Genomic DNA, 27831 nt, shown 5'->3' with positions numbered 1-27831 from the left:
CAATTAAACGTTTTTATGCTGATAATATAATTTGTAATAAAAAAAAATCAGGCATATTTAAATAGAAAATAGAATAATTCTACTGGTCTTAGACTTTTTGGCATAAGACTTTTGGTATCACTTAAAAATATTAATAAATACCAGAAGATGGTAACTCTGCATCTAAAGTGCATAACAAGTTCGGAACTCAAAACATTTCCAATTAAAAATGCAAAAGATCAGCACTAAAATAGGATGATGATATTCCAGCACTTTACAGATATCCCATGCATGATTGATTTAGTCTCTTTGTGAATATGAAACTGTTCTTCTTCCTCCTATCTTAACAAACCACATTTTTAAGTTGTAATTAATGCTTTATAGTCACAGTGCTGAAAAGGGAACCCTCTTGAGGGAGTGGGCTATGTGAAAAAGGATGGAAATAAATAGCTTATGCCTCTCAAACCTCAAACAGAACATACATAGGGGAGAGCGGGGCACAACCTAACGCATTTTGGTTTTGGCTCAATTATTTAAAAAATAATTAGGTTAGATTAATTTTTCTTTTACACAAGAAACATACACATCTCTGCTACAAATGAACACTTAAAGTTTTTTTCTAGGACCTTCCATTTTCGTACAGTTGCACTGGAAGTGACAGAAGTGCAAATGTTACAACTTACCCCATATGCGGGGTTAGTTGTAACAGACAGAGGGGTTAGTTGTAACACTTATGTGTAACACACATAATTCAGTACTATTTTATCTGTATAGTTTGATATTGTTTGTACATCTGTATAAATAGATATCCATACATCCATCCCTCATCCAATCATCCTTCTATTATGGATCAATATCATGGATAGAGATATAGTAAAAGGGCTGAACAGTTTTGCATGCAAAATTATTATTCTTATTAATAGTAACAGTAATAATAATAAAAACAAGCTTAAAATCACATTTTAAAGTGTTTATTACATGAAAACAGGCAATATTTTTAATAAATAAACAAGTGATCAATATAGTAAACAAATCCCATAGCCTACAATATTGTGAACACTTGGCAGCTTAGTTGTAACACTGTGTTACAACTAACCCCGCTGTGTAAAAAATATTTTAAACCTAGCTAACAGTTGCTAGGAGTTGCTGACATGTTTCAAAATGGTGCCATGTTTTAGCCAACAAGACAGTGATTAAGGCAATATAAAGTTAGATTTGGTGACGTACACACACAACTCAGAAACAGAAAAATATGTATGATGAAAAAAAATACTTAGATGGTGTCAAAACACTCTTTGTCCCGTATCTTCACAAAATATTACCAAAACTTTTCACAAATCCACGGGAGACCGTCTTCTGGCAGCGAGAGAAAAAGAGCGTAAACACAACCCGCGTGACCCTGAGTAACTACGTAAAAGGTCCGTGTTACATTTAGCCCCGCGTTAGGTTGTGCCCCGCGCTCCCCTACTATGTAACACCTGACACAATAAGCAACATTGGCCAAAGCAAGTGACTTACCTTTTTAAGTTCTGTAACTTGGAGAAAATATAATCACATCAATGTACTTTTTTTCAGGGCGCATTCTCCAACAACAACAAAAAAAGAAATGAATGCGCAGAAGGAGGGGCATGCAGGGAGAGACGAGTAGAACAAGGGTGGGGGCACAAGAGTTATGCTTTATATGTATTGCTCAGTGTGAAAGTGTTAAGGCAGGAGACGCACTCGTGGGGAAACCAGCATTCATGCTCCATCCCATTTAACAGCTGACCCGAGAGAGAGAGAACATCCAACCTGCTACCCCCGAGAGAACAGAGGGATCTAAAGACATTTCACTTTTTATTCCTGCGAAAAGCGGTTTCAGTTGAGCATTTTCTCTCTTTATCCACCTCTGTCAGACGTGCGTCAACTTCTTCCATTGCGCGCGAGCGGGGATTTTGTGAAGGCACGCGCACCTGCTTTCAACTGATATGAGAAAACAATTGATCGAGATCATTTAGACCCTTTTCCGAAAGGATTGTTTTCCATTCCGAACAGTTGCTCGGAGGATTTCCAAGTGTTGTTCAGTGTCTCGGATACCCGAAGTGTAACTCATGTCAGGTAGTGCCCCTCTTTCCGAAATCTGTGTGATGGTGATGTTAACTTGAGAGCGCGGTTTGAAAACATCTATTCTGAGTTGCAGGACACAAAGGGGATTTGAGAGGAGGAAGCATGTATGGCTGAAGGATGTGGGCTCGGAGTGTTGGTCCTAGACCGCCTGACCTGATGCTCTTATGGGAGGGGATGGTGATCTGTCTCCGCTGGGCTTGTGTGCTCGTCTCTCTGGCTGTGTATGTGGGCTCCGTGGAGCCGCTCGGGTGGCTGCTGTCCGCTAAAGGTCCTTTCCACCGCTCTCAGGAATTCATTGAGTTCACCGAGCGATACCACCACGGATTCACAACCAGATACAAAATATACAGGTACGACAACTCTGAAATACAGTAATGTGAAAGAATGAATTCTGAGGTAACTCTCCTTTGGTTAAGTGAACTGTCGCCGAAGTGTATGAAGCCAGGGTCAGATTCTAACCTCGTAAAGTTTGCCCTTTAAACCCATTTTAGTGTCTATTTAACCCGGAGTGCTTATGTAGCCTGAATATCAGCATGACTGATTCGCCGTAAACTCGAGGCTACATGTAAACACTGCTGACTCGAATCTTTTGATTCTGTTCACTAAAAAAGATTTGTTCATCGTCGTATATTCATATTCAGCTATATAAATAATCAATTAACATTGAGGATAGTTGGTTTTTAGTTGGTTTGTAGCTACATTTCTTATTTGCCAGTCAAAATCCAAGTGATGTGAATGCATACAATAACTTTGTGTGAGGAACAGGGCAACATGTAAGTTGTTGTTTATTTCATTGATAATCATCCCATCCATATAACCAGTCAATCATTCAAAAAGACATTGGCATGTCACAAGGGGTCACAAGACAAGCGTGAGCCAATGAATTTGATGTCACTGACTGACGTCAACTTTGTCCTACACTTCCTTTTGAATTTTAAAGTGCCCCTCATTTGTGCTTTTTCAGATATCACCATTCATATAGTCTGACGTAGCCAGACCTTCAGACGTATGATAGAAGGACTGCACTACATAGCAGCTTTCATTGGTCAAGGACCGCCCAAGAGGATGTTTTTCTGACATGTAATTCAACCAATTACAGTTCATTTTGTTCTGCCATGTTTAGAGGCGTAAAAATCTAAAGTCGATATCCCTTCGATAACAGACCGGCATGCATTTAATCAATTATTCATCCAAGGTTGTTGTGCAATTGTTTACTGCAACAATGGAGCCTCAAACTTCACATACTTTTGAAAATCCAGCATTTCGTTTATCCTGGTATATAAGCGCTCATTGTCACATTTCGGGTCACAACGGCTTCGACGTGCCATTAAGAACGCGCGCGACACACACGTTCAACCAATCAGACTACCTTCCATGTATTGTGTAATAAAGTTTGTGCATGTAGAAGTTTTAAAGATGAAAGTGCACGATAAATGGGTTATTTTCTCCCAAAGGAAAGAACAGATTCTGAACGGCCTGAAACGAGTCATCAGTAATTCCATTCTTACTTCCTACTCAAACCTACGTAGGTTATGTATAAGGCCATTGTGGCCATAGAAATTACCCTACGCACCTGACTTAAGTTATTCCAGGTGCCTCGGACATCTATAAATACTCTACTAGGCGTACTTCGATGCCTGTTCGAGTCGACGTCTCGTCCCTTTCGAACACTATCAATTGGGAATAAGGTCTCTAGTGCTCCACTAAACATTATTACTTGAGAATAGAAGTAAAATCTCTAGTGTCTAGCCTGCTGCGCAGCAATAATCAGACTCCAACCGATGCCTTTGAATCGGCTTTAATCACACTGTATCAATCACAGAGAATCCCACCAGCAAAAAGAATACAACAGTTTATACATGATAGGTACATTGCAAAGCTCATCACATCATTTTTGTCTAATATGATTGATTCTTCATATGTGCAAATTCAGCAAACCCCTCCATTCTCTGTTACCGGCAAAGGAAATTTAGTTCTACCCAAATCATTGGGGTTATTATTAGTTCTTTGATTACTCAATGTCATGGGGTTATTATGTTTAGATAGCTGTCTAGCCATGTCCCTATGTTTCCATTATTTCAACTTTGGCTAAAGTGTTGGTACATTTTGTTCTCAAATGTTAAGCCTGCAAGAAAAATAAATGTTAGTTATGGAAAATTAAATAATTATTTCACACTATACGTCTTCATTGGCTGTCGGTGAACATCTGTTTTGACCCTACTTCAAAAACTAGTTGTTGCTGAGGCCTGGAAGGGTTTGGTTCATGTCGTCGACATGTCGAGAAGACGCTGTTTTCTGCGCTGTGAAAGCAAATCAACTTTTTCATATGCTTCCAAATGATGAGGACTGAGGCTTGAATTGATACAGTAAAACCGACACCAGCATTACTGTTTGTATCACTGTGTATCAAGCAGTGGTGGCTAGTGGTTTTTAAAATAGAGGAGGCACACAACATTTTAGTGGTTGGATCCCTCCAAAGGATTTTTTTCTCACCTTACCGTGCGTTCACACCGCCGCCGGCGAGCACTGGCGAGGGCGGCGAAGATAAGTTGAAGTCAGGTCAACTTTATGGTAATGAGCTATGACGTGGTTCAGCGGCAACCAACCGGAATGTAGAAGTGCTCCGTTTGAGAGGATTCCAGGGAACCAAGTCCTGTAAACTTTGGTTCCGACCACATTAGTTCCCAAGGAAAATAGAGGAGAGATTGATCATTTGAATTTGATAAGAAGGCGCGTAACACTATTTATAGGCAAGATTTTCACGCTAGAACGCTTGTTTTTCAGCGGGAATGCAAATTAGAATAGCACTTAACCATGAACACAAAAGCCACACCACACAAATGGCTTTTAATTGGTTTATTTAGTTAGCAAACATGTCACTATAATTGTTAAGTTCTTTCCATAGATCAATTTTCTGCTAAAAATAACGATCGACATGCTTGTTTGCTTTGCGGCCCCTTAAAATAAAGTTTAAAAAAAGACCAAGCATTCGATCTACGTCAGAGCGTCCACGAACCTTTCTACGGCGTCGTTGGCAGAGCGGCGGTGTGAATGCACGGTAACTGTTTTAAAATGGGTTTTTTTGTCACTTTTTGACGGTAAATTTAAAGAAAATGACACATATAGCAAGACAATAAAAATCCATCCTTCTGTCCGTGTTAAAAGACCAATCACAACAGACTGGGCCATCTGACCAATCAGAGCAGAGAAGTCTCTCAGAAATAAGGGTTTAGAAAAACCAAATCCTTTATTGAATCGTTTCAGACACTGTGAGAAAAGAGGTGATGCTGCAATGTATATCATGAGAAAACGAAAGTGTTTTTTGGGACATTGGGGGCTTGTAAACCTATTGCAAGAGACCTGTAAAACAACATCAGGAACTTTTAAAATAGCATAATAGGGGCACTTTAAATCTGGGGACATTTGAGTGTTATGCCAGAAGGGGAAATCATCAGTTTAATTGATTCAATTCATCACAATGACTGTCTGTTCCTTGAACAAAGCTGTTATATAACTTCAGAACAAATGGCACAAATAGAATGGACTACGTTGCTAATACTTTTATGGTGATTTTTGACATTGTGGTTTTTGACAAACCACAGCTCAGAGATAAAAAAATAATAATTTGTGAGCAATACATTTGTTATATTTTATTCATTTTTTTAACGTTAGTTGGTAAAAACACAACTGCTCATTGTTAGTTCATGTACGTTAAATAATAATAACAGACACAACTTTGGATTTGATTTTAAAAATGTTTATATTTGTAATTTTTTTAAATAACGTCTAAAATGAATTTATCATTGTTTGTTCATGTTAGCTAATGCAGTAACTAATGTTAACAAATGGCAACAAGTGTTGCCTAGTAAATTACATGATTGTCATTCATTTAATTGGAACCTTTTAAAGTAACAGAGTGACATTTTACTGCAGGATAAAAGTGTCTGTTTCCTTATGAAAGTGTGTTCTGTTGATGAAATCTGTACATATGCATTTTCAATTGAGTGCTTTCGTTCTAAAAATACGATTTATATGATTAATTCATGGTTAAGTAACTGGGATTTGCTCTCCCCCCACACCAAACACGCAGGATATTCTGGCCAAAAACTGCCCACTTAACTGTCTGACTGACATGTAAATCAACCGACCACAAATCACCTTTTTCACAAGTTGTTCAGAGGAAGGTTTATCAGAAAAGTGTGTACTGTAGACTTTGCAATCATATATAAATTCTATACATGATCATTATTTAACAGATATAACACAGTTAATAACATGGAATGTACAAAGTCTGCTCAGCGATTTTATTTGCTTGTGTAAGTGCCTCAAACAAGAGTATTTTTCAAAAGATTCGATGTCATAGCCTCGCAAACTCTGATAAATGCAGTGATACGTTCATTCTCAAAAGTGCTACTTTCAGAAACCCTGTACCTTGCGAGCATGACTTCTGGAAACTCTGTAAAGCCGTGCAACCAATCAGAATTGAGCTTGCCTGATCGAGAAAGCGCTTGCCAGTTTGTCGAGTGGTTGCGTGACACCATTCATAATGTTTGCTGATTTGTTCTCATGGGCTCAGATATTAGCTTATACTAAATTCAGACATAACCAAACAAATCATATAACATTCCCAGCTGGAAGAGAAAAAAAAAAAGAGTCAAGTGCCATAAACTCAGCATAGCGCTCCGAAACCACGAATAAATACCGTCTCCAAACAATAAGTAATAATGCATAAACACCTCCGCAGCTTTCAGGAAGCCTTCTAGCAGAACTCCAGATTATTATTAGCATCATTTTCCTTTTGATCTCATCTTCATTTGCACCACTGGTTTCTGCTTCTGATTACAAAATAGCTTGTGGCTTTTGATTACATGTTGCCCTCAGGTCTGCACAGGCTCTCAGAGAGCTCTCCAGTAAATGAGCGCTTTGCCCTCTCTGGTTTCAGTGGCTTAGGTGCTCAACGCAAGTGCTCATCAGGCACCTCATCTGATACTCACACCATCCGTCGTCGGGCTGATTGGTGATAATGACGTCCTCCATTCCCTTCATGATTGTTCTCTGGATAGGGCCCTTCATGTGAGTGATTGGATTGGTTCCCATGAGTTTTAAACTCTGTCACTAGTGCAGAGGGCCGCGGTTTAATTGCTAATCTCCAAAGAGAGATTTCTTCAACCCAGCTTGGGGAACCTCCACTGTTTTCTCCGGCGTGGAGACTAATAACCTTGTAATGGAGATAGGAAGTGCGGGAAATAGGACCAGAGAAAATAATAAATATTGATCTAATGGTGTGGTCTGGCGGAACCTGAGAAGAAGAGGCATGGTGTTTTGCTTGCTATGCAATTTGTTCACTGCTTGGATAACAGTGACTTCATTTGTATATAAATCATGAGATATATTCCCACGAGGCAAAACTTACTGGATACAAATCCAATTTGCTGTTATTTGACACTCTGATATTAAATGATCTTTTACAATACAGTATGTGATGCATGAAAAGACTCAGATTGATATACTGTTCAAAAGTTTGGGGTCAGTAAGGTCTCTTATGCTCTGCAAGAATGTATATCTGATCAAAAATACAGTACAAACAGGAATATTATGAAATATTATTACAATGTAAAATAACTGTTTCGTATTCGAATATATTTTCAAATGTAATTTATTCCTGTGATGCAAAGCTGAATTTTCAGCATCATTACTCACATGATCCTTTAGAAATCATTCTGATATGATGGATTATTATCAATGTTGAAAACTGCTTAATAGTTTTGTGGAGGCCAACGTTGTGTTTTCATAATTCATTGATGAACAAAGTTCAAAAGAACACCATTTATAGGAAATATAAATCTTTTGTAACATGTTTTTAGTGTCAAGTCTGATCAATGCATCCTTGCTCAATGCTGCTCATGATATTATACCTTCTGATTTAAAAGTCAAAGTTGGAATGTGAATGTGCAAAACAAACAAACTTATATATATATTTGCATACATTCACATTCCAACTTTGCCTATTTGTACAACCAGTCAAAATTGCATAGGCAACAAGTTTATACAAAAAGTTATTTCTTAAAACTATTAAACCCTTTTGGCTCATGCTGAATTGCTTGATGTTTTGTCAAGTATAAATTAAAGGATAATTCCGGTATTTAACACCTTGAGTCTATATTGTAGTTTGTTTTGGATGAACAAGAGTGGTGGACAACATTTTTTGACAATGGTTCCTCTCTCGAGTTTTTGACTATAAAATAATTGGCCGTGGACCCATTTAACATTGGAGTCAATGGGCATGTCCGAAAATGTCATTAAAACAGCCAATAATGTTCGTTTACAAAACTGTTAAACTCACCGAGTGGTTAGTGGTGTTCGTTGATGATTATAAACAATATATCGTCGCAATATATGATTCCAATTCGTTTATTTTGCTATAGTGGAACTATTTTTTCAGACACTTCACAACCGTGTAACTTCCGCTCAATATTTGAATCTGAAGCGTTGGCACACTCCCGAGCACTTCCGCATTTATATTAACAAGCACTCAGTCCTTCAACAGAATTCAATGGGATTTTACAAAATGACGAATAAAACACGACAGAAACTGTATTTCGCAACACTTTTTGTTTCTGGAACATCAACTAACATCATTAATCACTCGGTGAGTTGCACAATTTTGAAAACTAATGTTAAAGGTTGTTTTAATGACATTTTCGGACATGCCCATTGACTCCAATGTTAAATGGGTCCATGGCCAATTGTTATATAGTCAAAAACTCGAGAGAGGAACCGTTGTCAAAAAAATGTTGTCCACCACTCTTGTTCATCCAAAACAAACTACAATAGACTCAAGGTGTTAAATACCGGAATTATCCTTTAAGTCTACATGTAAATGCCTTTACAATATAAAATGTCCCTAGTTTGAATGCCATTTATCTAAATGCTAACAAAACTTGACCCCTTGCATAATTATATTAAACTGCATGTAAACATTATGATATGTTCCCATGAGGCAAAAAAGTGGCGAGTTACTTGACTGAAAAACCTTGTTCCCTAAAAAAGGGGGAACGTGATTCTGCGGGAAAGCGCTTTTGGAAAACATCTTTGTTTGACGGGTTGTGAACACGTGTAGCATTGAGAGTAGCTTTTGAAAGGGAACACACTCTCTGTGAAATTCGTTACTGCGTCTCTTACAGATCAAATGTCACAAAGTTGGAATGTGATGCTTTAAATGGGTGTGTCATTTCCACACACAAAGAAAGTTAAGAAATATTTCCAAAGAAAAAGAGAAAAGTTGAACAATCTCTCTCAATCTTTGCTAAAGCTTTTAGGGAGACACGAGTGGGATGCTTTGTTTGAAGATCTACCATCTGAATGTTAGCTTCAGGGAACGCTACAAATTCTGTCCGACCGGATTAGAACAGAATATTAGATGACTAAACTTTGAAAACAGAGCTCTCTTCCTGCGTAATAATAGATGCCAGCTTATTTAAATGGAAAGAAAGTAGATTCGGTTCTCCAGCCAACACCTATTTCATAGTTTAGTGGGTGTACAGTATAGTTGACATCCTTTAGTCGAGGAAGCGATGGCTGTCATCCCGTGTGAGGGCGTAATCAGATAATGGTTCCGAAAGGAAATTAACCAACATTATAACACACTGTGCCGCCTCGGTATTCGGTTAGAGCAGTTGAACAAGTACAGCTTTACCTTGAACAACAAGAAGGGTTGTTCAAGGTACTAATATGCACAATTCGAAATGCAGAGGCACCAAACAGAATTTAAAGGAGGATCTTAAGGGATTACATCCTCAGTGCTTTGTAAAAATGTGTTCAGATTGTGCACCTGGCTCCCCACAGAGGCTCTTCAAGCCCTAAACAATGAAATACCACCTACCGTCATGGCTTCACTGTTGAGCCCAAAAGAGCTTTACGGGATAGAAATAGAGCAAACAAACAGATGTGGAGGAGAGCCAGATTAAGCCGAACATGTGAGAGGGTGACATGAATGTGACTGTAATGACTAATGTGAGGGATTGCAGATTGCTTGCGCCACGATGTCGGCTCATACGACATCTCACGTGAATGATTATGAACTCACAGGGAGTTTGGCCGATGGAAGGTCAACAGCCTTGCTGCGGAGAGACAAGAAGGCAACGGGGTGGCCGTGCCCTTTGACCCCGACTTCATCCATAACATCAGACTTCTGGGGAGAAGGCCAAGCCTGCAGAAAATCACTGACACCATCATTAAGAAATACGGGACTCATTTCCTGCTCTCTGCCACTCTGGGAGGTAAGAAAACTCTATTATGTGTTAGCTAGTTATTATCTCTGCGAAATAGATTTTCATTCCTGTCTTGTGCTCGAGTTTGCAAGGTCATCTTTATATAGTCTCAGTAGAGGTGGACATGACATATGCATTATTGAACACTGGGGTTAGTGTTGTCTAATGAATGTGACACTCATAACTCAAGTTCCTGAATTTAATGAATGTAATGGGTCAGACAATTAACTAAAAAAAAATTTTTAAATATTTTTTTATTATTATTAAAGCACAATTCCGGTCTTGATTCATCAGTGCATGCTATTCCTAAGAAAAATACTTGTCTTTTAAACCTTGTAATTTTGCTAAATAATTTCTCTGCCTCTGAAATGACTTTGGTTTTTGGCTGATGTCACCTAGGCCAGTGGTTTTCAACAAGGTGGACCGGGGCCCACAAGGGGCAGGATGACGTAGAATAATTGAAATAAAAATATGATTTTTATCATATTAAAACAGTCTAATTTAAAATGCTAAAAAAAACATATAAACAAGATGTAAACTATAAATTTACCTATATTGACTCCCCCAGTTTCTGTCAATAATATATTTAATATTTGTAATTATAGTTAATATTGTTGTAAAATGGGTGGCCTTTGAATATTGGGTTGTACATATGAAGGCCTTTGAGTCAAAAAGGTTGAGAACTTCTGACAAAGGCTATTAGTTACCCAAATAGCTATTTAGTAAATGTTTTAGGGTTATAGATAATTCAGCCATTCTGAAATAGGCAACACAATACATGTTATTGCAATGTAATAGAAGTTACATCTATAATAACCATAAATGCTCCTTTTACACCTGGCAATACAATGTTTCTTACTGTATCTTTTTCATAAATTTTAGACTTGTCTACCAAGGTTTTAACACATTGACAGTGTAACCCTTTTTCTTTTTTTGCAAAATCTCTCAGTAGGTTTGATGTTAGGGGTTTGAGGTGAAGAAAAAAGAGATTACAGGTGTAATTCGGTGAAATAATTGAATAAATAGTTGGAAATTGTTGATTAAATTAAGTGAGAGCAAGATCTCAGTGCTTGAATGTGAAAGATGTATGATGACCTCATCACATGCTACTTTCATCTCTGCATGAGGATAATGAAAATGCATTTGCGTTTACACCTTCATTTTCAGTAAATTAATCCATCCCAGAAGATCTCCAAATGCGTCCACAATGATCCATTCACAATCTGTCTTTCATCTGGCTTTTGGATGTGGATGTGGATATGGATAAGTCTGCTGATTGTGATTAAATCACAGAAAATGCATATTAATGCCAGGTATGCATGGAACCATAGATTAGACAACAACAACAAAATTACCCTTGACCAGTGGTGGACGAAGTACACAAATTGAGTACCAGCATAAAATATTACTCCAGTGAAAGTACCAAGTACTTTTACTTGAGTAAAAGTACAAAAGCATTAGATTTTTAATGTACTTAAGTATTATAAGTAAAAATTACTGATCGATATTTCATAATTTTATATAATACATATTTTCTATAATCCTACTGCTAAAAATACCGGTGGGGTTGCTGGGCCTGACATCATGAATTATTATGAATTGTCAAGTAGCCAACATTAGTCAGTAAGTAAGATTAGTGGATGCAGATACATAATATGTAGAGTATATACATCATATTGATCTGCAAGAAAAGTATGATTTATTCTTTGGAATGTATTGAAGTAAAAGTTCCTCAGAATAAAAATACTCTGGTAAAGTGCATATACTTAAGTAGTACAGTAAAGAAGTGAAAATACTTTTGTTACTGTCCACCACTGCCCTTGGCGTACCGGTATGTTGAGATGCTCTTGAGTAACTTGACCTCAAAAAGTCAAAAAGTGCTGGTGGAGTATTTCCCACTTTTCCCAGTCTAATCGGTTCCCCATATAACTAGCACCTTCCTTCTTTTCTTTTTTTATTATGTTTTATGTTCTGAGGTACAACGGTACATTATTGCCAAAGTAAAATGTATCACTGCCTTGTCAGATTCCAGAGGCAAGATGAAGAGTGTGGAAAGGTACATCCCTGTTTGTTTAGCTGGTGTTCATCCCTCTTCAAACTCATCTTCAATTGTAGATATACTGCAGAGTAGTAGTCTTTTGGTTCTGCATAGTCTTTCATACCTTGCCTACCGAGAGATTGTTTACAGTACACACCTCTTCAAAAGAGACATTCTCATTCGTCAATATCTCGCTCCATAAATAAACCTCTTTTATACCATGACTGAGGCTGAAAGTGGGGATCCATTGAAGGTCTGGCTAATGCTCCACGGGACACCTTTTGACTCCAGCATTTTTTTTCTTAGGCGTTTATTCTCTCCAAACAAACCCACCAGCTGAGTCAATTGATTTTCATTGGATCCCTCTCAGAGATGAAGGATACTCTCATCTGTACCATGCGTGTAATGAGAGCTGACGCATCAGATGGGGAAGAGCTCCACGGCTTTGCGGGCCCCCGACGGGCCGAGGCGAGCCGAGCTCATGCTGTAGATGATTAGGGTTGATTAGCTTCTCCAGCTGAGATGATCATTTCTGTCTGGCTTTTGATCAGGCGAGGAGTCCTTGACCATTTTCGTGGACAAAAGCAAGCTTAGCAGAGGTCAGCAGAATGGCGGTGCCTCCAACGCTACAGCTGGTTCGGTGACCCTCGAAGCCCTCCACCAACTGGCTGCATCCTATTTCATCGACAGAGACAGCACGCTCCGGAAGCTCCATCACCTCCAGATCGCCTCCACCGCTATTAAGGTACGACCCCCATGGAACCGACCCGGGTTTGAACCGAGTCGATCAGGGCTAATAAAGGCAAAAATCAATTATGCTTCAATGTAGGGCCGGGGAGATACATATACATTAGCGATATTATTAGGATATCTTTGCTGATTGTATATCACAATAATCTTTATAAAGACAGTACGCCAATTGCACTCTCCTTTTTCAATAGGCGCCTGTTTTCAAACACACTTTGCTCACTTTCTGTTATAACCCATTCACTATTTGAACACAATGGAAACACTTTATTTTGATGGTCCCTTTTGAACATTCTGTTGACTTTTTTTCACACCTGAAAGTCCACACCAAGGTCTGAACCAAAGTTCATGTTTTGAGACATTTTATACATTCGGTAAGTTTTGGTTTGGTTTCACATTGCAATTATGCGAGCGTACTAAATAACTTTACATGACACACTTGCATCCTGTTGCCATCATCTATGTGGGCTGCATCTTGACATTGATTAGTTTGTAAACGGACGTGCATCTGACGTCAGCGACTTGTCAATTCGGCGGGTAACTTTGACAAGAATGAATGAACAGACGCATATCGTTGCCACTATGATGTTATTATTACGCAATTACTACCTGCAGCACCAACTATACTCGAGGTTAGTTCAAATTCGCCAAATGAACGTCCTCGTTGTGCGAACCGGAACTTCCTGTAAATGGTCTGAAAGTCCGAACCATACAGAAAATGCTTTCACACTAGAAACGAACCAAACCTTTGTTCAGTTTGATCCGGACCGAGACTATCTCTTTTTGTCTGACCAAATTTCGTCTGTTTGGTTTCACACCTGTAATTTTGATTCGGATCAAACTGAAAAGTCAGAAAATCCGGACCAAACAAGGTAGGTGAGAAAGTTTGCAACTATGTGCAACCTTTACAACTTTGCAACTACATGACAACTAACTCTTATTACTGTCTAAGATCTGCTAACTCTTTATTGTGATGGTCCTCCAACAGACATTCAACTGACTATAAATAACTTTCCAAGTACATGTCAATTTATTCCAACCCTACCAGTCTACTAATACTCTACTGACACTCTAATGAAAGTTATTAGACATGTACTGTAGGTGCAACTTTATTATATATATATTTAACAGAATGTGTTAAAGGGACCACAAAAAAAAAAAAAAAAAAAGACATTTTAAATGTGTTTGAGAGCAAATGCACTTATTATTGTTTACATTTTGGAAAATATCAAAAAATAGCTATATCGCCCAGCCTTACTAGCGTATCCAACACACACACACACAATCCTGCTTATTAAATAATAAAATATCGATGAACTTACATACTATTTTTTATTAAATTTTTTTACAATGTTTCTTGCTGATCATGAGGAATATGTGTTTTATAGGGCCATAGGTTGAAATTCGTTCTGGGTTAAAATCCCCATTACATATTAAATTACCATTTTGAAATCAACTAAAATGTATAAATGGAACCAGGTTTGATTTGGCTTCATTTTAATTCGTGTTTTTACTAATTGATTAACTTGACATCAAGTTACTTGTGGACTTGCCTTTTTGGCAGCGTTGATTAAACCTAAACGTTAAACCTAATCGTCCTGCTAGTATGTTATCAGAGTGGGGTAAGTTACTCTAAAATTTAATTAATTACTAGCTACTAATTACATGTTTAAAAGAGTAATTAGATTTCTGTACTAATTACTCTCTCTAAGTATTGCATTACTTGTTACTAATTACTTCCTAAATCCCATCAACCTCGACCAGTTGAACAATACAAGGATAGACATGAAACCACTCTTTTAATTCTTTCGCATAAATAATATAAAATTGTGTAAATTATTCTTGAACTGACCAAAATATTAATAAGGGAGAAGGTTACATTAAATATTTATGCTTTAACATTAGACATAACATTTTGGCATTAAATCCACTATTGTTTTATATAGAATTGTTCTATAGTCTATACAGTATTTAATGCACTTACATCAGAAGTAACTGCAATTAAATTACAGAAAAATTAAGAGTAATTCCTTACTTTACCTTTTCAAAGGAAAAGTAATTAAATGACAGTAATTAATTATGAGTTACACACTGTTGTATGTTAAAAACTTGCCTGATCAGCACAGTCAATAATTAAAGACGTAACTTCATTTTTATTGTGAAGAAGAGAACCTGCAGTGTCAGTCCCATTTTGTAATAGCCTCACAAAACTGCATGTGCCGCACCGGGACATTTAGACCTTTCTAGCAGAACCAATTTTGGACTTATAACACCCCCCCCCCTCCCCCACCCCCCCCTCCCACCACCACCACCAAAAACGGGAGCCTCAAATAAATGTCGTCTTCTTCTTCTTCTTGTAGGGTCCCTTAACTCTTATAGGGGATTTGGGACCAGACATGTTAACGTCTTACTTAATCCCATGTCGCAGGACTCAAGTCTTTTGGTAATAAGTTTCTCTATGTTGTAGTTTAGTTTTATGGACTCTATTGTAAGCAAAAGAAAGAGTATTATTTCGCAAAATGTCCTTGTTCATTAAGCCATACTTGTCCAAACGTTAGTCTTTGAGGTTTTACTTGAATCAACAGACCATTTTATCTTAATACCGTGTACTATTAAAATGGATAGTTTATTCATTACTCATTATCCAAGTCAGCAAGGGAGCAATTAAAAAGGAAATCCACTGAACAACATTCAGGCGTGCCTTACTTTCCTTGATTGGCCACTGATTTGGAAATCTCAATGGATAACTGTGTTAACAGGGATTTGTTTTCCCTCATGCTAAACCAACCCAGTAGCGTTGTATCAATGATATACAATCAATGTCATGAATTGTTCTGTATTTCTAGCATGTTTTAAATGGCCTATCTATCAGTGAAAAAGAAGCCACATGATTGCTGTCTGCTGTTTTTCTCTACACTGTATTTCAGTCTCTTTAAACCTTAGGATGCTGTGCCAGCTGTGGCCATTGAATTGAAGTGCTGCTGTGGAGCAAATGGCCACACCTGGGGAACCTTATTCTGAATCAGTTCAATTTTTTTTTTTTTTATATCACTGACTGTCTCTTTCCTGAATGAAAACTCAGTAAAACCAGTAAAGTCTGATTTAGGAACCAATGACTCTTTTGAATTGGTTATTTTTAATGAATCAAAAACATACCACACAACCATAGTCCTTTTCTCAAATAAATGAATCTTACATTTTGGTTCTTTAAAGTGAATCAAAAACATACAGCATACATTTGATACACATTTCGTAATGATACACATTACACAAGTCCAATTGCCGCTTATAAAAAGCAGTTACCAATTTAGCAAACTTTTCACAATCCTTTTTCAAGAAAGCGACAGTCACTGTATCATACTCGTTCCATTATCTGAGAAAATATGTAAATGAGAACATCTTTATTGGACATTCAGCTATATATTATATTAAAATACAGTATGTGAGCACAGATTAGGAGAGAAAACAAATGTAAAGTGCCGGCAATTGGCGCTTACGTCATCATCTAGTGAAATGTAATGCCTTTTTGAGCAGGCTTTAGCTACTTTCCATTTCCAGTAACTGCTAAAAAGTCATTACAAAAAGAATCATTAATGGAACAATGAAGGAATCTTAACTAGAACTGATTCCTTATGATTCTCATCTCTACTAAACAGTACTACAGTATTCAGAGAAGATAGACTCGTATCGTGCAAAAGTCTCTAGTTTGGAAGCCTTATCTTTGCAACTCACTGGTACCAACGCAGGAGAACCTGGAACGATGTTCAACGTGAACTTATGTTGGATTCATGCATACAACCGCAGGCGATACATACGAGCAAACGTCTTCCTCTTGCATACAATTATTACTGCCTCGGAGGTGAGTTCATTATTCAATACGCAGTTATCAGCAGCGTAACCTTGCGCCTGCGGCGTTCGTGATAGACTCCACACTGATCTCATTTGCGCAGGCTTTGTTTAAAGTGCCCGTGCCAAGTACAGCCTTTAAATATAAATCCGTGCTTAAACCACCGAAGTTCTTCAGATATGAATGACCCAAGGTTTCCTTTGAAAAAAAGTCTCAAGCAGTCATCAGTAAAGCAGCGACTTAATCCAATGCAGCAGTTTTCAATTCAAAGGCCATTTCCAACTCTGTCCTGCCACATTCAGTCATTTGCAATCTCAGTCAGGCAAACTGTTTTGGGGTCTGAGCCCGTTTGCTAAGAGGATCCCGGGCTAAGTTGCTATTAATGAGGACAAAGCGCCTGTCGGTGTTAGTCACAACATGCATCACGGTGATGGATCAGCCTGGCTCTTCCATTTAGATTCCTTTCTGCATTGACTAATTCAACTCATTAGTTGCATCTAGCATGAAGTGAGCTCTGAGGCACGAAAACAGATGTATGGAAGATGCATTATAAGGTTAGCCGAGGTGTTAAATGGAGCTAGTTGGATGATTCTTCAGTGTTTCTCTTATGGATGATCAGGTGAGGGAGGACGGTATTCGAAAGGTGTTTGAGAGCATAAATTAGAGGTTTGATTATGATGCACCGCTGCTGAATCAATTGGCCTCATTAGTTTGGCTGGGTCTTCGGTATAGTCACAGATGGCATCGGTAACTGACCTCATTGGTGCTTTGAACAATCGTCTGTCTTAACACTAATTAATGGAGTTAAGTGTGTTCAGAAGAATAATGATCTGTCTGTTAGCAATAATAGTTTTTTTTAATGCTATATGTTATTCATTAAGGTTATTGATTCACTTATGAGGTGGTGATTTCTCGCTGTTTGAATTCGTTTTTTAATATTAGCACAGACAATGAAAGTAGGGGTGAAATACGCGTTCTGGCTTTGTATTAATCAAAGCTGTAAATCCAGAGTGTTTGGAAAGAGGCTTTAAACACAGTCGCATTATTCACAGTTGTTTTACCCTTCAATAAAACGGAAGAAAGAAGGCCAAACAACATTAACTTTCACATGATGCTTTCTGGCTCCTAAATTAAACGTGATCACGGGACACCATTTAGATTAACGGACATCCATTTTCACTGCCAACGTGTCTTTAAGTTCACCAGGAAAGATTTGTTTTAGCATTGATTTCCCAATATATATATATATATAAAATGCAGTCCATTTGAAAGAAACAGTTCCCTCAAAAATGTTTAACAATAATAATAATAATGTAATTTATGAATTTATTCAAAAATGTATTAAAATGCCATGAATGCAGTGACTTCTCCATTACACAGACAAAAATCTAAAACTGGCAATGATATCATGACAATGAGCCAATGACTCTTTCCCCACTTTCCAAAATTTCCGGCTTTCCGGGTTTTCACTGTTATAAGGTAGGGGGCGCTATGACACATCTTCTGAAAGAGTACAGAATCTCCTGATCAAATCCGTGAACATGTGCTTTCGGTCAGTTTGTTTTAATTAACCAGTAAAAAAAAAAAAAAAAAAAAAAAAAACGCTTCATCGGTTCCATACATTAGCATGCAATGATGGCACTATGCATTTCTAACAACTTTAAAGTATATCAAGGAAACATTCAAATAAAGTAATTTGTGTAAACGCAAATTGAAACATTCCAATAAAAAGTTATTTGTGGAACACATATTACTGATTATAGCCTTTCAATCACTTAAAGCTACACTGTGTAGGATTTTCTCCCATCTAGCGGTGAAACTGTATATGGCTACCAACTGAATACGTTCTAGCCCCTCCCATCCTGAGGGCATTTTAACTCCTACGGTGGCCGTATTATTTCAAATCTGCTGGCAGTCGCGAGTAATCTCCCCCTCGCATTCGTCACGGTGCCACTGAGTGTAAAAACGCGAAAGGCGAAGCTTGAATTTCCAGGTATGTCCCTCTTTGGCTAACGAGCTATAGGATAAGTTTTAAGCTACAAGTGTTGGGGGTGTTGATGGACTCCATCTGTGTTTTGATCATCGGTATGAATCGAATCTGGATATAGTCTTTGACAAAAACACAATTTTTGCAGCTTTTTGCTCAAAATGTTGCTTTTTTAATGAAACATTCAAGTGTTGATAAAAATAAGAATTAATTAAGCTAGAATAAAACTTTTTTTGTTTTTGTTTAAAATGCTTTTTTCTTTATTTTGATATATTGCATGTTCAGATATTCATACAACAAAAAATTCTGGGGGCCATGAAACTTTTGTGAAAGTGATCAGAAATGCTGGCGGTGACTTAGCCTGGCTCCGCCCTCCTACGTACTTCCACTCAATTTTCATTTTCCTTCAGTACTAGGTCTGGGATATTCTTTGGTTTTCTGAAATCAAAATTTCACCGGTCCAATCAGCGAACAGAGGGAGTGGCTGAGAACGATGATGTTGATGTCGTGCGTTAGTTTGAGTTGTAGTTCAGTAATAGCAGCGGAGAAAGATGCGAGCGATCACTATACAGCATTTGCGGCAGATCCGAACCGAGCGCAGCAGCGTATTGTTAATGATTAGACCCAGCTTTGACAGTTGACTGAATACATTATCACTGTCCTTAGTGTCAAATATACATTTAGAATTTGTAATTGTTCCATGAATTCTTAAATTCGAAGAACAAAACCTGCAGCTCTCGTTGACAGACATCTTATTCTAAACACAATCCTCTGATCATTCGGATACGTGCTTACGGCCGGTTCAGGCGCATGACATACGTCATAACCAAACGTTAGCGATTGGTTATGGCAGATCCAGAGTGACTCTGGGCAGATCCAATAGTTTTAAACTTTAACAGAGTACCCGCCTACAAGGAAGTTAACGCTTGTCAATGGAGAGCGGCCAGACTCTCTGTACAAATGAAATGTACGAGTGACTGGCAACAACAACAACAAAAAACACTGGCGGGGAAAGAGTTAAAGGTGTCATGTGATGCTTTTTAATTTTTTCCTTTCCCTTTAGTGTGTAATGTTTATGCATGTACAGTATAAGATCTGCAAAGTTACAAAGTAGTGTCCCACAAAATCAATCTCGAAGTCTTTCTCAAACGTCACAATGTAAAATATTAGCAAAATGCTCGCCCAAAGGCATACGCAAAGAAAGAAGACGAGGCTTCATGTCACAGATATGCTGTGTGTCTTGATTTGGCCTTTCAAAAATGGATGAAATTAGGAATCCGACGTTAAGATGTATTTCTAAAGCTGTTCCTGCAGCAGTACAACCCACACGTTTACAGTTTCCTGAACCTGGGAGAGTACAACACAGGCTATTTACAAAGACTAATTACCACTGTGAAACAGTGTGAAAAACTTGCTTCCGATCAATCGGCTTAATCATCCGCATTTCCAGGATCGGGCTCGAACTGATAAGGTAAAACCGCTGACATCACTAACTGTGTGTTTACATTTGCTTAACGCCTTGGAAGCTGAAACTTGTGATTATGCTAAGGTGCTTTCACATTTCTGACACACGCTGGAGGTGTGGCCAATCACAACGCGCCGGGTCAGCTGGCCAATCAGAGCACTCTGAGCTTTTCAGAAGGAGGGGCTTTGTAGAAATCAGCAGGTTTCAGACAGACTGAATACAGTCTAATGGACTATAGACTAAAATAGCATCATATGACCTTAAATATCAGATAATTTTACCTTTTTATTAGCTTTTTTTATATGAGCATAGTTAGGTCAGGTTGTAAAATGCCACATAATCCCCCCACACGAAATAATAATAAAATTCACCCTATATTGCGAAGCCATTAAATAGCTTTGCATGAAGAACAGGCAAGTAAATCTTCCCTTCCTCCGTATTCAACCAACATTATATTTTTGTCATTTTGCCACGTCCAGAATACGATATTTCTCATTTATTTGTTTGATGTACAATTACATGCAGAGTGCAACAACAGGCCTATTGTGTGTTTGGCCTTTGCAGGGACAATGAGCTGGCTCGGACCTCAGAGAGAATTTTTGGGATGTAATGAATCCCCCTGCAGAAGCGTAAGAGCCTGCTGTGGGTGTAATGAAGTTGTGATTTTTCGCTCTCTGTTTCTCTCACACTCCGCTGATTCTTGCCCTTGACTTCATGCCGTTTGAATACTTTTTATAGCTTTTTTTTTTTCCATAAATGATGATCTAGCTCAGCTTTTACATTATTTTGCTGAATAAAATCTATAGTTTTATGCCACCGCAGAATGAAGAGACAAACAGTGCTCTCTGGGCTGCGCAAAGATAATAAAAATGTTAATTAAATACAGTGATGTTAACCTAATTAGTTTCATGATAAATTAGGACCAGATGCAACCAACTCTTGCATCATTACACAAACAGAAGCAGAACTACATGGTTGCCGTTGCTTTTGCAAGTATAAAAAGTGCTGTTTTTTTATTACTAAACTTTTAAAATATAATGATTTAAATAATATTTAAAAACAGAAAATAGAGAGAGCGAAGTGAATGAGAACTAGTCATGGATAAACTGGAAATAGTTTTTTTTTTTTTTTACATCTGAGTTGAAAACAATGAATTAAAAATTAATAAAATTTATGCTCAGATATAAAATATTAAATATTGTAAAAAAAAAAGAAGAAAAAAAAGTAATATATTCAAAAAAAATTCAGTCTTCCCTTCAGTGTCACATGATCCTTCATAAATAATTCTAATATGCTGATTTGCTGCTCAAGAAACATTTATTATCAATGCTGAAAACAGTCGTGCTGATTTTAAAAAAAAACTGTGGAAACAGTTTTTCAGGATTGTTTGATGATTAAAAAGATCAAAAGAACAGCATTAATTTAATTTGCAATATAAATCTTTTTATAACCACACACACACACACACACACACACACACACACACACACACACACACACACACACACACACACACACACACACACACACACACACACACACACACACACACACTTTAGTAAAACTTTAAGGTCCAATTCTCACTATTCACTCTTTTAGCATTAATATTACTAGGATATTGGCTGTTTATTAGAACACAATATTTTATTATAGCACATATTAATGCCTTATTCTGCATGACCATATTCTACATCCCTAATCCTACCCAACACCTAAACTTAACAACTACCTTACAAACTATAAATAAGTCATAGTTAATAGTTAGGTATAGAGAATTGCACCCTAATCTAAAGTGTGACCAAATATAGCAGAGAAAGAGAGAGAGCGAGAGCGAGAGAGACCATTAACCTGCATCTAGCTGATATTCTTCAGGTCCATCTTATATTCATAGTCACAAAATCAGTTCGAATGTCCAGTTGAGGAAAGCGATGTCTTTGTCCTTTTCAGTTCAGAGGATTTTACATTACTGCTCTAGTCAATGCATTAGTAGCTTGCTTGCGTCTTATTGTTTACAACCTTAAGCCCCATTCAATAGACTGTAAAAGTCTTTGCTCTTGACAGCCATCTAATGGTGCAATAACGTAGCTAACTTTCACTGAAGTCGAAATCACTCTCTCAACGCCAAATACGGCATGTTATTTATATAAAATATGATTTATTGAAAAATAATATTTAAACAAAAGTAAAAGACATTTGTGTGACAATAGGGAAATAAACAGTTCAGTCAAAAGTAAAAAAGCAGCTAGTACAGGATTTCAGTTAAATATAAAGTTATGAAACTTAACTTTGCCCTTGGCCAAATCCATTTGCTCTGGAAAAAGGAGACATCATAGATTAATAAGACCAAAGATTGCCCGCTTGATATACCCAGAATGGTCAAATATGCGCTATGTTTACATGCAAGATATTTGAGATCTAAATAGCTACATTCTCACCTAAAAAAACTCTTAAAACTACATTCTGTGACACAATAACTGTATTTGTAAGATTAGGGTGGTTTGCTCGTCCACCGTGATACTCTCTGTGAGAAATGTTGCAAGCGGAGTGATACAAACGGAGAAACGGTTCCAATGCTGATACTGGGGGAATATCGCACGGATATATATATATATGAAGTTAAAATAGCTTCTTATGAGGGAAAACTCTAGTGGAGTTTTTTTTTTATGGAAGTCCATCGGCCAAATAGTGTAAATAGTGTTTATTGTTGAGATGGTAACATTGAAAATCACTCACCCACTTGTCAGGTGTATTTGATATTCACCAGCCGCCTCAATCAATTTATTAGACAAAGCCAATAATTGCTTCTCTCTCTAGGTAACCGAGACCAGGACCGGCCCTTTGGGCTGCAGTAACTATGACAACCTCGACTCTGTCAGCTCCGTTCTGGTTCACAGCCAGGAGAACAAAGTTCAATTGCAAGGTAGGGAGATACACAATCCCACACTTCCTCATAAAACACTTCCCCTCGTTCTGCTGTTCATTCTAAAGTGTTTTCCCGAGGTTGTGCTTGTGTGATGAGCCATGGTAGCAACATGATCAAAGCGTCGATGCCGCCGTTGTCTAATTAGCCTGCTAATTATACACAAAACTTGAATGTTGATAGTTGACTGTGCTTGCTAATTAGATTAAAGGATTTAGCAACTGACGAGACATGGAAAAGCCAAGGCATGTGTGGTCGACCTCACACTTCTGTATTTCTCCTTCTAGGACTTCAGGCTATTCTGCCTGGTTATTTAAGTAGCAGCTTTGTTCAGGCTGCCTTAGGCTACATAGGCTGCAATGCTGAAGGCCAGTTTGTGTGCAAAGACAACGACTGCTGGTGCCAATGCAGCAAGGAGTTTCCCCAGTGTAACTGCCCCGAGGCTGATATCCGCTCCCAGGAAAGCTACCTGGAGCGCATGAGGGAGGCCTGGAGACAGGAGAACCAGGATTTTCAAGACTCAGGTGCCATAACATTTTCTCTGTGGAGCTTTTTTTGTCCCCTCCATACACATGCATGAAGTGCTGGCGTCTCCATTAGGCCGCAAGACTGCTTAACCAGCCAGACTCCCTTCCTTGGGGACTTCACCAAAAATTCTCTTCTGTAGTTTTTTATTATTATTAAGGAATACTGACCGGCTGACTGTACATTATCCCACGTATTACCTGATACCGGTGTTGTTATTATCAACCAAAGCTATTAAACTATTACAGATAATTAATCATTAGTAATATTACTTTAGTATTGTACTTTAGTATTTAAAATAAAAATGTAAAAGCTTTTTATAAAATATAAAGAATATATTTTAGAAATATTAAAAACTACAAAATTACTAAATATTAAACTTGAATGAAAACTGAAAAACTACAATAGTAATATATTATTATTATAAATAATAATTTAGTAATATTACTACTAAAACTCGAACTGAAATAAAATGTAAAAGCTACTTTGCATTTTTAGAAATATCAAAATTATATTTTAGAAATATATAAAACATGACAAAATATTAAACATAAATGAATACTGAAAAACAACCGACCTATAGCAACCAGACGAACACTATTACATTATAAAAATAAAAATAAATGTTTTATAGTACGGTAATAAAAAACTCTTGGACGTATTTTAACTCTTGGAGTCTATGCCGCAAACTTTGGAGAATGATATAGAAATCTCATTGGCTGATGTCAATTTCTGAAAACGTGATTCGTTCAGATGCATCACGTGACGCGCTCTGACATTTAGATGTGTGTTTTTGACTGGGGTTCTGTTCAGTTCAAGGCCATAAATGCTGTGTTATACGTTTTAATGGGATTTAGGTGGTTTGTATTGTTGTTGCTAATGATTTGATAAGATATTGTGTCTGTAAATAGTTGTTTCTGCTAAAAAAAAGTATGAATTTTTACATTACAAATCTTTTAATGCCGTTTTCTCAAAATTAGTTTTTGTCATTCTCCAGTACAAACACCTCAGCTTATGTAGCACTGATGTACACCAAACTTTCCAGTTATACGCTTAGCAGTATTCTGAAGATATTTTCAGAGGGAATGTTAATAAATCATTCCTGGCCTGATTTATGTGACATTTTATTGTCATGTGAAAATCTATATATTAAGGCTATGGACAGTATATTTTGATTTCTTAGGTAGCCTAATGAAAGCATATATCCTGAAATCCCTCTGATTTATTCTTATTTTTTTAATCTTGTGTGTAAACAAAATGAAAAACGAATTTTGCACCTGGCTTTATCAATGTTCAGATCTATCTACCGAAAATATATGCAAAATTGCACATATTTAATGAGATAATGGCCAATTTGCATAATTAAACACATACATTTCAAAAACTTGTAATACATTTTTTCTATATACTTGTGTAAGTAATCAACTGAGCAAGTTTCATGGTGATATCTATTATTTTAAAATGTTACCCTATCCACCTGTAGTGTCTCGCCTTAATTCACATTTCCATTTTCATCAGATGAGTTCCAGAGCTTCATGGGTAAATTACCAACACAGAGCGCACTAAATTCATCAAGAATGCAGCAATTGTGGAGGACAGACAGCGCTCTACAGCAACGCTACAGGCAGCTAGAAAGCCGCGTTAGCCTCCTGCTCTCCAAGACCCGGCGAACTGCTAACAAGCTCTTCAGTCTCAGCAAGAGATGCCGCATTCAGCCCAAAATAGTGTCTCTAAGGGAGAGGTAAAATGTATTTATAGGCACACATTATACCCACGAATCCTAATTTTTTTGTTGTATAATTATGCATGCTATGCAAATGAAGCTACATGAAAAGCTGCAAAGTTTTAGTCTATAAGGAATTCGGAATTTGTGTGCATCATTAAACTGAAGAAGTTCCAGATTTATATAGTTTTAGCTGAAATTGGATGTTTTTCTATCCCATCCCATAGGGAATCACAAATAAGATCCCTTCGCTATCTCAGTTGTTTCTCCTAGACAGTAATGAAAAGGACAACCAATGGAGACTTTTGCTTTAAGGGATAATTCACCCCCAAAAATGGGAGTGAGTACATCAATATTTGGGGTCCATGTGCATCGGAAAGTTTTAAAACGAACAATGGTTTCTTTTCTGTGTTTTTTTTATGTAATGTGTTGAAGATACATAAATTAAACAAGTAAAATCTCGATCAAGTCTATCGAGCTTTGAAAGGGTAACCTCTGAGCAATTGAATTTACCTCTGGGATTGTGAAAACACTTTGAATGGGTATTACACTACTGGGTTTTGATTTGAAAGCGCAATTGTTTAGCCAAGCCCGATCTCCAAGCGAGTGTAAAAGACTAATGACTAATCTATTGTTTAACCACCCACTACAGCCTCTGAGGCTACTGCTGCACTAATGGATTACTTTTGTCCTACCAGTGCTTTCAAAAGGCAGATATTAGCAGAGCTGAAGGTTAGAAACCAATTAGTGCTGTTGCTAAACAAAACTGTCTATTGGCAGTCACCGTTTGTTGCGAATCATTGCCTTATGATCTTTGCAATTATTTGCATACATTACAAGCTATAAAATAGTTTACTCACATTTTTTTGTTTTGTTCACTGTTGGTTTTCCCAGGCCCTTGGGCTACTGGCTACAGTTCACCCTGTCCATCCTGTACTGCAGTGAGAATAACCAACTGGGATTTTACACAGAGGAATTACGGACTTGTGCCTGTCCGTACGAGAACCCCTCGTGCCAGGGTGTCGTCCCATGCGAAGTGGGTGATGGCAACCGCTGCGCTTCCTGCTCCGTGGACAACCGCACACGCTGCTCCAGCTGCAACCCAGGTTACGTTCTCAGTCATGGAGTTTGTAAATACGCCGTCCCCAACCCCACAGACCACTACCTGGGCTTTGAGACGGACCTACAAGACCTGGAGCTACGCTACCTACTGCAACACCGGGACGGCCGCATCACCACACATGCGATCTTCGTCAGCAACGACGTGCGCCTCAACGTTTGGTTCGACCCGTCTTGGAGAAAGAGGATGCTGCTTACGCTGAAGAGCAACAAGTTCAAATCCAACCGTGTCCATATGCTCCTGGGCATCTCGCTGCAGATCTGCATGACCAAGAACTCCACCTTAGAGCCTGCGCTGTCCGTCTACGTCAACCCTTTTGGCGGTAGCCATTCAGAAAGCTGGACTATGCCCATCAATCAAAACAGCTACCCGGACTGGGAGAAAACCAAGCTGGACATTCCTTTGGATTGCTTCAATTGGACCTTGACTTTAGGCAACCGGTGGAAGAGCTTTTTTGAGACCGTTCATTTTTACCTGAGGAGCCGCATTCGGGCCGAGTCCTCTCAGGGGAACGATACGGTCTACTTCGAGCCTCTGGAAGCTATGGATTCCTCCCAGAACTTTGGATACATGAAGATCAACAGCATGCAGCTGTTTGGTTACAGTATGCACTTTGACCCCGAGGCCATCCAGGACCTGATCCTACAGTTGGACTATCCGTACACTCAGGGATCTCAAGACTCTGCCCTGCTGCAGCTAATGGAGATCCGATACCGGGTCAATAGACTGTCTCCTCCTGGACCACTGCCATTAGATCTGTTCTCCTGCCTACTCCGACACAGGCTCAAACTGTCCAGCTCCGAGGTACAGAGAATACTCACCACACTGCAGACTTTTAGTGCCAAACAGCCGTTCTACAAAGAGTACGAAGCTGCGAAACTTTGTAGTTAGAAAGCAAACCAATTTATTTTTGCCATTGATGTTTTGCTTTACTCGCTGAGAAGTTCATTTAACTGTTGCTGTTTGATATGAAGTCATTACTGTTCATAGACATGGTATATATTTGATGTCTTTGGTTCAAATGGTAGTTCAGATTAAACAAAGTTTTGCACAATTTTATCAATTCTGCCATGTTTTAATTAAATAAAATAGGCAAAAAGACCT

General features: G+C 38.0%; 1 protein-coding gene across 1 annotated transcript; it reads left to right on the top strand.

Annotated features, from left to right (window-relative positions):
• Window positions 1-1477: 1477 nt before the first annotated feature.
• On the top strand, window positions 1478-27831 carry brinp3b (bone morphogenetic protein/retinoic acid inducible neural-specific 3b). Its single transcript, XM_079612504.1, has 8 exons — window positions 1478-2076; window positions 2159-2435; window positions 10174-10364; window positions 12945-13138; window positions 23254-23359; window positions 23647-23883; window positions 25403-25625; window positions 26502-27831. The coding sequence occupies exons 2-8, from the start codon at window positions 2203-2205 to the stop codon at window positions 27616-27618; spliced, it is 2301 nt and encodes a 766-aa protein (XP_079468630.1). The 5' UTR covers window positions 1478-2076; window positions 2159-2202; the 3' UTR covers window positions 27619-27831.

Source organism: Phoxinus phoxinus, assembly GCF_949152265.1.
Source record: "Phoxinus phoxinus genome assembly, chromosome: 5".
NCBI classification, from domain to species: Eukaryota; Metazoa; Chordata; class Actinopteri; order Cypriniformes; family Leuciscidae; genus Phoxinus; species Phoxinus phoxinus.
The sequence above is the reverse complement of the archived record's forward strand: the minus strand, read 5'-3'. Positions and strand labels throughout refer to the sequence as shown.